This window comes from Sapajus apella, unplaced genomic scaffold (genome assembly GCF_009761245.1).
Source record: "Sapajus apella isolate SASKATOON/1434 unplaced genomic scaffold, GSC_monkey_1.0 scaffold8, whole genome shotgun sequence".
Classification (NCBI taxonomy): domain Eukaryota; kingdom Metazoa; phylum Chordata; class Mammalia; order Primates; family Cebidae; genus Sapajus; species Sapajus apella.
This window is the reverse complement of record NW_022436948.1, coordinates 3,377,003-3,388,638: the sequence shown is the minus strand read 5'-3', so window position 1 is coordinate 3,388,638 and position 11,636 is coordinate 3,377,003. Positions and strand designations below refer to the sequence as shown.

Sequence of the window (11,636 nt, the reverse complement as noted above, 5' to 3'; positions counted from 1 at the left end):
CTAGGCTTCATTGTTATTTTGTGAATCTCATTATTTAGGGTTGATCTCAGCTCACTGCAGTCTCAACATCCTAAGCTTAACCATCCCTGCCAACACCGTGACCTTGGACTTCTGGCCTCCACGTCTGTGAGACAGTAAGCTGCTGAAGCACCCCGTGTGGGACACTTGGTTACAGCAGGCCTGGCGGACTCACGCTGGGGCCAGCCCTGTGGCCGCCACAGGGAAAATCCAAGGCGAAGCTTGAGGGCATTTAGGGCCCACCTGGGTCATCCTGGGGCACCTCTGCATCTCAGGAGCCTCAGCTTCATTGCACCTGCCAGACTTTCTCCAGAGAGCCTATTCACAGGTTTCAGAGGTTAGGGCCTGGGAGCTTTGAAGGACCACTGTTAGCTTACCAGAGTTGTTTTTTTTGTTTGTTTTCTTGAGATGATGTCTCGCTCTTGTCCCCCAGGCTGGAGTGCAACGGCGCAGTCTCGGCTCACTGCAACCTCCACCTCCCAGGTTCAAGTGATTCTCCTGCCTCAGCCTCCCTAGCAGCTGCGGTTACAGGTGCACACCACCACGCCCGGCTAATTTTTGTATTTTTAATAGAGACAGGGTTTCACCATCTTGGCCAGGCTGGTCTTGAACTCCTGACCTCAGGTGACCCACCCACCTTGGCCTCCCAAAGTGCTGGGATTACAGGCGTGAGCCACTGTGCCTGGCTGAGTTCTACTGTCTTCAGAGGTAGGGTCTCCCTCTGCCACCCAGGCTGGAGTGGTGCTCGTCTATAAACTTATTTGCATCCCTATTTCCAGAAACTTGCATATGTTCCTTCCCTCCCTCCCTCGTTTTCTTTCTTATTTTTTTTTAATTGCCGCCCCCTTCTTTTTTTTTTTTTTGAGACAGGGTCTGGCTCTGTCCCCCAGGATGGAGCGGTGATGCAGTCTCGGCTCACTGTGGTCTCAACCTCCTGGCTTAAGCAATTTTCCCACCTCAGCCTCCCAAGTAGCTGGGACTGCAGGCGCACACCAACACGCCCAGCTAATTTTTGTATTTTTAGTGGAGACGGGGTTTCTTCATGTTGCCCAGGCTGGTCTTGGATCTCCTGAGCTCAAGCAATCCACCCACCTTGGCCTCCCAAAACACTGGGATTATAGGTGTGAGCTACCGTGCCCAGCTGCTTTTTTCTTTTTCTAGGTATAGATGTTACCAACATCCTTCTGCAAAAAAAATGAAGATTCTTCCTCTCCCATGCTCCTCCCCACTAGCAGGAAATACACTTCCATTCTAGGATTCCTCCAAGACAGTTTCGTGATTAAGAATAGATCAATATCCACTGTTGACATGATTATGATGAAGCAACTATTATTCCTAGCCTAGTCATGTTATGTAATTACATTTCTTACAGAGCTCCAATTTTTTTCCCCCTTTCTTGAGACAAGGTCTTACTCACCCAGGCTGGAGTGCAGTGGCGTAATCACAGCTCACTGCAGCCTCAATCTCCCTGGCTCAAGCAATCCTCCTGCCTCAGCCTCCCAAGTAGCTGAGACCACAGGCACCCACCACCACGCCCAGATATTTTTAATAGAGATGAGGTCCTGAACTCCTGGACTCAAGTGATCCTCTGGCCTCAGCCTCCCAAAGTGCTGGGATTACAGGCGTGAGCCGCTGTGCCCAGCCTCTATTTTCTAGGTTCTGAGGCAACCCCCAGCTCTCCACCAGGCATGAGGATCTCTGGATAGTCTCACTGCATTCTGGCGACGTCTTGATTTCTTTGTCTCCCTTGAAGCATCACTCTCCTGTCCCCCCCTTTTTTTTCGACAGGGTCTCAGTCATCCAGGCTAGAGTGCAGTGGTGCAATCATGGCTCACTGCAGCCTCTAACTCCTGGGCTCAAGAGACCTTAATGCCTCAGCCGCTTGAGGAACTGTTTCCCTTTCTTATATCTTGTAGAGATGGGGTCTCACTGTGTTGGCCAGGCTGGCCTCAAGCAATCTTCCCGCCTGGGCCTCCCCTGTCCTGCTGCTGCTGGACTCACGGTGGTCCTGGGACCTCCTGAGACCGTTTCATCGCTGCTAGACTCACGGTGGTCCTGGGACCTCCTGAGACACCATTTCATCACTGCTGGACTCACGGTGGTCCTGGGACCTCCTGAGACACCATTTCATCACTGCTGGACTCACGGTGGTCCTGGGACCTCCTGAGACACCATTTCATCACTGCTGGACTCATGGTGGTCCTGGGACCTCCTGAGACACCATTTCATCACTGCTGGACTCACGGTGGTCCTGGGACCTCCTGAGACACTGTTTCATCTGGTTTTACTCCCTCCTTTTGTTGGTGTGTGTTCCTGGGCAGAGAGGCTGCCCTGCACGATGGAAGTGTCTCCTGCCTCCACTGCTAAGTGAGAGAGTGCTGGCGCCGGGCTTCCAGCCTGCATTTCTTCCTCTTCCGGATTCCGTCATGGTTTATCTCCCAGTTTCCACGTGTGCTGGAGGCTGAAGGCGATGCCTTTCTCATCTCGAGCCTCCCTGTGTGAGCTGGGCTTCCCGTCCTTTTTTGGGAGTGTTTGAGTTCCCATGTCTTCGTATTTCACGGTGACGTTCACCGTGTAGCCCTTTCTCCACCCATTTTGCTGCGCACTGGGTGGGCCACTCAGTCTGCAAAGTCATGCCTTTCAGTTCTGGGGCAGTTTGGGGAGTTATTTCATTAGTGAGATCCTTCCCTGTTTTCTTTTTGCAACTCTTACTTGCCGCATGCTGGGATCCAATAAGCTCAAAGAATTCCACACACACAAAAACATAAAAGACAAAAACACCGGGACACATCATAATTTCCAAGGCAATGTTGTAAAAACAAAGCTGTAGGACCCATGCTTTCAATTTCAAAACCTACCAGAGTTGTAGTAATCAAAACGGTGTGGTACTTCCATAAGACCAGACACAGACCAATGGAACAGCAGAGTCTAGAAATGAGCCCATACAACTATGAACAAGGGTGCCAGACCATTCCATGGGGAGAAAATTGTCTCTTGCACAAATGATGCTGATACAGACAGACATCCACAAATTCCCATGTCACACCATCTGAAAAATCAATCCATGACTCAAAAATCAATCCATGAGCTAAATATTTACAGATTTTAGAAGAAAACGTAGGGGTACATTTCCATGAACCTCGGATCTGCCAATGCATGACATCCAAAGCATGACCAACAGGATAAAAAAATAAATCTTGACTCTACCAAAACTACAAACTGCTATGTATCAAAGAATATTAAGAAAGTGAAAAGAGGTCAGGCCCGGTGGCTTACGCCTGTAATCCCAACACTTTGCCAGGCCGAGGTAGGCGGATCACAAGGTCAGGAGTTCGTGACCAGTCTGGCCAATGTGGTGAAACCTAGTCTCTACTAAAAATACAAAAATCAGCCAGGCACGTTAGCATGTGCCCATAGTCCCAGCTACTTGGGAGGCTGAGGCAGGAGAATCACTTGAACCCGGGAGGCGGAGGTTGCAGTGAGCCCAGATCAAGGCACTGCACTCCAGCCTGGGCAACAGAGGGAGACTCTGTCTCAAAAAAGTAAAAAGATAACCTACAGAATGGGAGAAAATATTTGCAAGTCCTATGAGAAGTGTTTAGTATCCTGAACATATAAAGAGCTCCTACAACTCAGCAAAAAGACAACCCAATTTAAAATTAGGAGATGGACTTCTCCCAAAAAATAACCAAGAGGTGCACGAAAAGATGCTCACTCAACGTCAATCATTAGAGAAAGGCAGATCTAAAGCACAACGAGACACCTGTTCATACACACTAGCATGGCCATCATAATTTAAAACATGATTTATAACAAGTGTTGATAAGGACTGAGAGACTGGAACCCTGGTGCACTGTTGGTGGAATACAGCTTGACGGTTCCTCAGCAAATTAAACAGTTACCACATTACCCGCAAATGCCACTCCTGGGTACATACCCGAGAAAAATGAACAGAGGTGTCCAAACAGTCGGCCATGAATGTGCACAGCAGCTTACTCACAGGGCTGAAAAGCAGACAAAACCCGAATGTCCATCACTGATACATGAGGGAACAGAATGCGTCTACCCACACAATGGTATCCATGCCCTAACATGCGTGACACATCATGCAAAGTGAAATAAGACACGAGGCCACAGCTGCATGATTCCATTTATATGAACTGTCTGGAACAGGGAAAACCTATTTCAGACAACAGAGATAGAAAGTCGATTAGCAATTGCCTGGGGAGGAGGAACAGAGGAGGGGAAATGACTGCTTCATGGGGTGAGGAGAGAATGTTCTGGAACATGAGAGGTGGTCCCTATGCAACATTCTGAATGTACTAAATGCCGCTGATGGTTCACTTTAAAGTGATTGACTTTTAGGTTATGTGAATTTCGCCTTAATTAAAAAACCCAAACTCTCACAGTGCTCCCACCAGCTCCACCATGAGCAGACGGCGCTGGACCACGCGGAACCTTCCATGCTTCTCCCCGCCCCCTTCTGCATCCCCATCGTGGACTCTCTTTTGCCTTTAATCCGCTCTGCCCAGAGACTGCCTGTGTCCAGCCCACCTGGCCGACTACTCTCAGTATTGCCTTGGCGAAACATCCTAAGAGCAAGTTACATTAGAGAAAAGCTCATTTCATCTCATAGCACATACACAGGCCATTTAGGAAGCCACGTGTTAGTGAAGGGAAACCCATGCTCCGCGCCGTCTGCAGCGATAATGGGGGCCAGGCCAGGCAGTTCCCAATCTCGTGTGTGTTTAGGGCTCAGGAAAGTGATGGTGAAGTGGGCAAAGGTGCTGGGGCCGCTCCACACTCCAGACTTCACTTCCGGCCCCGCTCCTGGGCCGCCACGAAGTGCAGCAAGTCAATGGCAGTGACCACCCCGAACACCATCTGCCGAGGACTGGACTTCTCGGGGCTGTGGTCTGAGGAGGGGAGAACAAGGCTCAGGTTTGCCGGCGCTGTGGGAGGCTGGGCAGGCTGCTGCGGGGCAGAAGCCTCCCGAGGACCTGTGGGCACTTGTGCACTGTGGGGGCCCAGGGCAGCCTGCTGGAGCCCAGGGGCCAAGGCTGCGTTTTTTTTTTTTTTTTTGAGACAATCTCACTCTGTCACCCATGCTAGAGTGCAGTGGTGCAGTCTCAGCTCACTGCAACCTCCATCTTCTGGGTTCAAGCAATTCTCCTGCCCCAGCCTCCCAAGCAGCTGGGACTTCAGGTGCATACCACCACACCCAGCTAATTTTTGTGTTTTTAGTAAAGACGGGGTTTTGCCATGTTGGTCACACTGGCCTCGAACTCCTGATGTCAAGTGATCCGCCTGCCTCGGCCTCCCAAAGTGCTGGGATTACAGGCATGAGCCACTGTGCCTGACCCAGGCCATGTTCTTCTGACATGAGCCCCATGGGCCCCAGGCTGGGCTCCAGGCACCACATCAGGACACACCCTTCCCCACCCCCACCCCCAGGCTGTGCTCCTGAGGCGCTCATGACTTCAGAGTCGGTGTGGCCATGAAATTCAAACCTGTTCAACAGGGTGGGGCACAGAGGCTCACACCTGTGATCCCAGCGCGTTGGGAGCCAAGGTGGGAGGATCATTTAAACCCAGAAGTCTGGGACCAGCCTGGGCAACATATTGAGACCCCATCTCTGCTGAATATTTAAAAAAATAAATTAGTCAAGCATGGTGGCACACGCTTTTGGTCCCAGCTACTTGGGAGACTGAGGCAGAAGGGTCAGTTAAGCACAGGATGTCAAGGCTGCAGCAAGCTATGACAGCAAACTGCACTCCAGCCTGGGCGACAGCACGGCCCTGTCTAAAAACACAGAGCCCCTTCATGCCGTGGGTAACACACAGCTCCCAGCTCTGGCCTGATTCTATTTTCACCACTACTGCCTCCTCCTGGCCAGCACGGGCTGGGTGTTAATGCTGGCTCAGGCTCCCACGCCGCATACCCGGACAGGGTTGTTGTGATGGTTAAATTTTTTTTTTTTTTTTTGAGACGGAGTCTTGCTTTGTTGCCTAAGCTGGAGTGCAGTGGCAAGATCTTGGCTCACTGCAACTTCTGCCTCCCAGGTTGAAGCAATTCTCCTGTCTCAGCCTCCCGAGTAGCTGGGACTACAGGCATGTGCCACTATGCCTGGCTAATTTTTGTATTTTTAGTGGAGACAGGGTTTCACCATGTTGGTCAGGCTGGTCTCAAACTGCTGACCTCAAGTGATCCACCCGCCTTGGCCTCCCAAAGTGTTGGGATTACAGGCGTGAGCCACGTGGTCTGTATTTTTAGTAGAGACGGGCTTTCACCATATGGGTCAGGCTGGTCATGAACTCCTGACCTCGTGATCCACCTGCCTCAGCCTCCCAAAGTGCTGGGATTACAGATGACTGTGATGATTAATTTTAATACAGATTAATAGGGCCGTGGGGAGCCCAAGCATCTGGTCACAAATTCTGAGCGTGTGTGAGGTTTTCTGGATGACATTAGCACCAGAATTGAGCAGCGGATAATGCGTGCTCCGGAGGGGGGCCTCCCCCAAGCAGTCGAAGGCCTGAAAAGAACCGAAGTCCTGCCTTTGGACTTGAACCGCTACCCCTCCAGTCCCGGCCTGCCGCCTCCCCTGCTGATCTTGGGGGCTGTCGCCTCCACGGTCCCAGGAGCCAGTTTCTCAACACAGCCCTCGTTCTCTCCCATTGCCCACACATCCTCCTGGTCCTGTGTCTCTGCAGAACCCTATGCCCATGGTCATGAGGCACAGGGGGTGTGCAGGGAGGGAGAGAAACACCAAGGCAGGGCCCTCAGAGCCCATCCCCACTCCGCCACGGCTGCCACTCCTGTCTTTGGAGGCAAAGGCCCCTTGGGGTGGCCCACTTAGATCCCCAGGAAAAAACAGGGAACCCAGACAAGATTGACTCCCTGCGTTTCGGGGACACTGAGGCACAGCGACAGAGCTGGAGAAGCTCATCTGAGCAGCTCAGCTCTGAGGCACTGACCCAGGAGCAACCTGAGGACTTGCTGCCAGGGGCCAGGAGCCGGTATTCCAGGTCTGGGGACGGTACAGTCCCTGTCACGACTGCACAGCCCTGGCGCGCTCGGAAGCAGCCACAGACCGTGGTAACAAGCATGGCCACGCTCCAGGAAAACGTAATTTGGGCACTGACAGTGGAACTTACATCTTTTTTTTTTTTTTTTTTTTTTTTGAGATGTTCAAACACAAATTTGAGACTAAGAGGGGAACCCTCCTAACCAAGGCTCGGGGGTCCAGGACCCTGGAAGCCCCTACTTTGCCATGGAGAGGCTGTGATTCTGAGCCCGAGGGCCATTCTGAGGGGTGGGTGATACCTACCTGCAGGCCCCCCCACCACGCCTGCCCAGGCCTGGTCCCGCGCTGCAGAGCCAAGGATGGGAGATGGGGTTAGACTCAGGGCCCTCACAGACCAGCCTCAGCCGCCAAGCGCTCACCCACCACACACAGGCCGGCAGGTGGGCAGGCTCTGGCCTCCAGGGCCCTCCCCAGTTCTTCCTGTGGACCCCAGGCCAGCAGCTGCCATCTAGGACCCAAAACTTGCAAGCGACTCTCCTGGCCTGTGGGGGTGTGCTGGGGACGCCCAGGGATGTGCTCAGGAGTTGCAAAACTTCACAAGCTCAGCAGGAGCAGGGCCCCAGGGACAGCCCATGAGTGGCTTCCAAGACCATGTGGGGGCTTCCTTCAGAGCAGCCCCACAAAGGCCAGGAGGCTGCCGGGGCAAACACTGCCTCTCCAGGGACTGCGGGACATGGCCAGGGTCAGGGTCAGGACTTGAAACCTTTCCAGATGTTTCTGGGCTTGTCCCTGAGAGTCCCCAAGACTGTTGGCCTCCCAGGAGCCAAAGGGCCTGGACTCCTGAGCCCGTGCACTCTGGACAAGGGGTCCCGCCCAGTGTGGCCTGAGGGGTCCCTGCGGGAATCACAGGCTCGGTGCAGCTTACCAGCCCGGGGCGTGCGGGAGGCCCGGAGAGGGGAAAAGATGGGGGGTCACTGGAGGTCGGCACCACCCATTCCCCTAACACCCTGCGGGGGGCGGGGGCCCAGCTGCTGCCCATGGCAGAGGCCAGGCTTGGTGGACTGACCCCAGTGAGACCCCCATGCACAGAGCAGGGCCGCACTCACACTGGATCTGCTCATGCACCACCAGGGCGAAGTGGTCCGTCTCCAGGATGTGCGAGAGCCTGCCCAGCGTGTCCGTCAGGAGGATCTGCAAGGGACGTGCGTTCAGTAGGCGCCACCGGCCCCCAGAAAAGGAACACAGGGGAAGGGAAAGCATTGTGTAGAAGGGTCCTAACCTAGGCATCAGAGGGTGACAGGACGCCCCGAGAAAGACCCCTTGAGGAGGCTGGGTGTGGTGGCTCACGCCTGCAATCCCAGCACTTTGGGAGGCCGAGGCGGGCAGATCACTTGAGGTTAGGAGTTCGAGACCAGCCTGGCCAACTTGGTGAAACCCCGTCCCTACTGAAAATACAAAAACTAGCTGGGCATGGTGGTGCATGCCTGTAATTCCAGCTACTCAGGAGGCAGAGTGTGAGGAACGTGTGGATTCGGGTGAAATTTCAGGCATGTGTATGAGATGGAAAAGAAGTCAAACTCGCTCCTAGGTTTTGGGCGGAACCCTCAGCCTTTCACGCACGGGGGGTTACGTTTGGAAAGGCGCACAATCTTTCCCGGGCCACCCTCAGGGCAGCGGAAGGTGGGCTCTCGTGATAATTGCGGGGTGTGACCAGCCCGGCAAGGAGCCATCACAGGGCTTCTCCCGGAATCTCTAGCTCTTGCTGGATAAGCAGGTGCATGCACAGGAATGTGAGGCCTGGCATGAGGAAGAGCCCGGCAGAGGCTGCATGATGCTGGGACGGCTGCTGAGCGCCAGTGAGTCCCCAGAACATGGCTGCTGCGGATAAGCCCGCCCTGGTGGGAGCCTCCCCGCCGGGCTGCTGCATGTGCAAAGTGGGTGCTTCAGCTTCACGGTTTGAGGGGTGCAGCCGGCTTCGGCCTAAGTGGTATTGAGGGTCGAGGACCCAGCACCCCGCACAGGAAATGCCGCATCCTGCCTTTGGGGCCGGGGGGGGGGGTGGTGGGGGGTGGGGGACCTGGGCACCCTCGTGGTCCCAATGTGCCTGCATACCTGCTTGAACTGCTTGTAGATGACTTTGCCAACTTGGTCCGATGGCTGCACCTTCCCGGCAAGCAGGGACGACAGCATGTTCCCCAGCGTTACCATTCCCAGGATCACCCTGTGGGGCGGGGGGTGGCAGGGGTCAGCGAACACCTCGCCCCTCCCAGGAGCCCCGGCAGAAGCGCTCTCTGGCCACACATGGAAGCCGGCTGCCACGACCCTACACATGGCAGGAACCAGGCTGGGCCCTGACGGGGAGAAAGAAACCAAGAGTCCTTGGGACTTCCTTTTCACCGGGGTCGAGGGTGACCAGTTGTCAGGTTTCTGTGGCGTGAGGTTCTCAGTGGTCACTGGGCATGCGTGCCACGGCCTTCTGCTGTGAGATATGTCCTCGGGAAGTCTCTCCCCTGACCTCCAGGTGGGCCCAGGACAGGCTGCACCCAAAGGGTGGGTGGGCGAGGTCTGCAGGCCCGGAGTGAGCCCAGCAGCCCTGCCCCAGCTGCTCAGGGACTGGCACGGGGCTGTCCAATGCCCTAAACCCTGTCCAGTGACACCGATGGGGGAGGAGCTGGATGGACAGAGCCTGGGACTGAGCTCAGGGCAGGGGCTGAGACTGACCCTGCCTCGTCCACCACGGGCGCCTGGTCGAAGCCCTTCTCCCGGAGGATGGCGATGGTGTGCTCGCAGGTGACGGTCGGCAGCACAGTCAGCGGGGCCGACAGGCTCAGCTCCTGAACGCGGAGGTGCCACCACCTGAGGGGAGAGGGCAGACCGGGGCATGACGGCAAGGACAAACGCTCTTGCCACCTGGGTCAGCACCTTGGCAGGAAGCCACAGGGCCACTCTCCTGCCCGTCACAGCGGGGCAGGGCAGTGCAGGTAGCATGTCTCCGGGGATCGCTCTCCTGCCCGTCACAGCCAGGCAGGGCAGCACAGGCAGCGGGTTTCTGCCCGAGCGTCCTTACCAAGGCTTCTTCACCGAGAGGTCCTCCTCCTTCAGGAAGCCCTTCTGCACCATCCATCTGTCGCTCAGGAACTTGGTCCTGTGGGATGGGGGCGTCACTGAGGCCCCGAAGGGCCACATCAGGCCTCTGCCCATGCTAGGGGCAAGCACTGCACACCCAGCCCCTCTCCTGGACCTCACTGGTGCAGCAGGGACCCCAAGTGCTGGCTGGAGGACCCAGGGGAAGCCTGGGAGCTGGACTTCCCACCCGCCATGGCCAACAAACCTGTGTGAGCATGCACACGCCACGGCTCAGGTGCTCAGGCTCGGCCTCTGCCCCTCGCCCTCACACACACGCACGGGCTCACACGACAGGCCGGCCAAGCGCGGGGGATGTGGTGTCCTTGCACCGACGCGGGTGGGCAGAGGCCTGCACAGGGCAACTTGGCCCTGGGCACCAGACGTGAATCACCCACGCCAGGAACCCAACTGTGGCACCCACCAGCCCAGCCTGGCCCCCAAGGGCAGCTGAGCTCAGGGGTTGCAGGCCATGGAGGAAACCACGGGGGTCTCTAGACACTCGCCCCCATACTGCCCCGGAGGCCAGCTGCAGAGCACCCCAGTCTCAGCCCGGCTGCCCGGTGACCAGTGAGGTCTGTGGTGTTACTGCCTGAGGGGCCTCTGGGCAAAACAGTCACAGCAAGTCCCATGTGGCCACCTGGTTGCACTGTGCGGAGTTTGCAGGTCTCGGGCCGCCTGGGCAGCACTCGGTCCCAGCCCGGAGTTTGGGGGAAGCAGCAGAGGGAGTCAGTAGGCAGGAGGTGGCACAGGACCCGGCCCAACAGGACGTCAAGGCCAGGGCTGCCCCTTGGAGCTCGCGGACCCCAGAGTAGTGGCTGGAGGTCCCAGGGGGAAGCCTGGGGGCTGGACTTCCCACCCTTCATGGCCAACAAATGCGTGTGAGAGGGGCAGACACCAGAGAAGGAGGGACAGGAGGGACGGAGAGGGAGCCACCGCCTTTCATGCCCCTCCGGTCAGCGCTGTCACTGCGAGCGTGCATTGATTTTCACAGCATTAAGGCAGCGTGAGGGAAGTGTTCTCAGGGCCCGCAGCCTCCTCCCCTCCCAGCGCTAGCTGCTGGCTCTCAGGTGAGGCACAAGAGGCCTCCAGGGAAGGGTGGCAGCGGAGAGGAGCAGGGACTGGGAGGGAAGCCAGTGTCTTACATGTAGTTCCGCACTGAGTCGGGCAGGATGACCACACAGCGCTGGCCCTCCTGCAGCTCCTGCGCGGCCTTCACAGCCACGGCCACCGTGCTGCCAGCACTGCCACCTGCAGAGAGGGCCACAGACGCGCGAGGTGAGTGCATGTGGGTGCAGGTGCCGTGGCTCACACCTGTCATCCCAGCACTTTGGGAGGCCAAGGCAGATGAATTACAAGGTTGGGAGTTTGAGACCAGCCTGATTAACGTGGTGAAACCCCGTCTCTGCTAAAAAATGTACAAAAATTAGCTGGGCATGGTGGCTCATGCCTGTTATGGCAGCTACTC

The 11,636-nt window shown here is 56.1% G+C and overlaps 1 protein-coding gene across 3 annotated transcripts in view; it reads right to left on the bottom strand.

Annotated features, from left to right (window-relative positions):
* Positions 1 to 4,160: 4,160 nt before the first annotated feature.
* CBS (cystathionine beta-synthase) overlaps positions 4,161 to 11,636 on the bottom strand; it is a 21,807-nt gene continuing 14,331 nt past the window's right edge. For 2 of the 3 annotated variants that reach the window (XM_032276766.1, XM_032276767.1), the window contains exons 11-17: positions 11,314 to 11,419; positions 10,113 to 10,190; positions 9,767 to 9,901; positions 9,158 to 9,266; positions 8,152 to 8,236; positions 7,349 to 7,390; positions 4,736 to 4,934 (exon numbers count right to left, since the gene is read on the bottom strand). In XM_032276766.1, coding sequence (XP_032132657.1) covers positions 4,831 to 4,934; positions 7,349 to 7,390; positions 8,152 to 8,236; positions 9,158 to 9,266; positions 9,767 to 9,901; positions 10,113 to 10,190; positions 11,314 to 11,419 — 659 coding nt within the window. In that variant the 3' untranslated portion in view covers positions 4,736 to 4,830. Of the gene's footprint in view, positions 4,935 to 7,348; positions 7,391 to 8,151; positions 8,237 to 9,157; positions 9,267 to 9,766; positions 9,902 to 10,112; positions 10,191 to 11,313; positions 11,420 to 11,636 lie in introns of all 3 variants that reach the window. The other variant, XM_032276769.1, reaches the window with a different exon arrangement.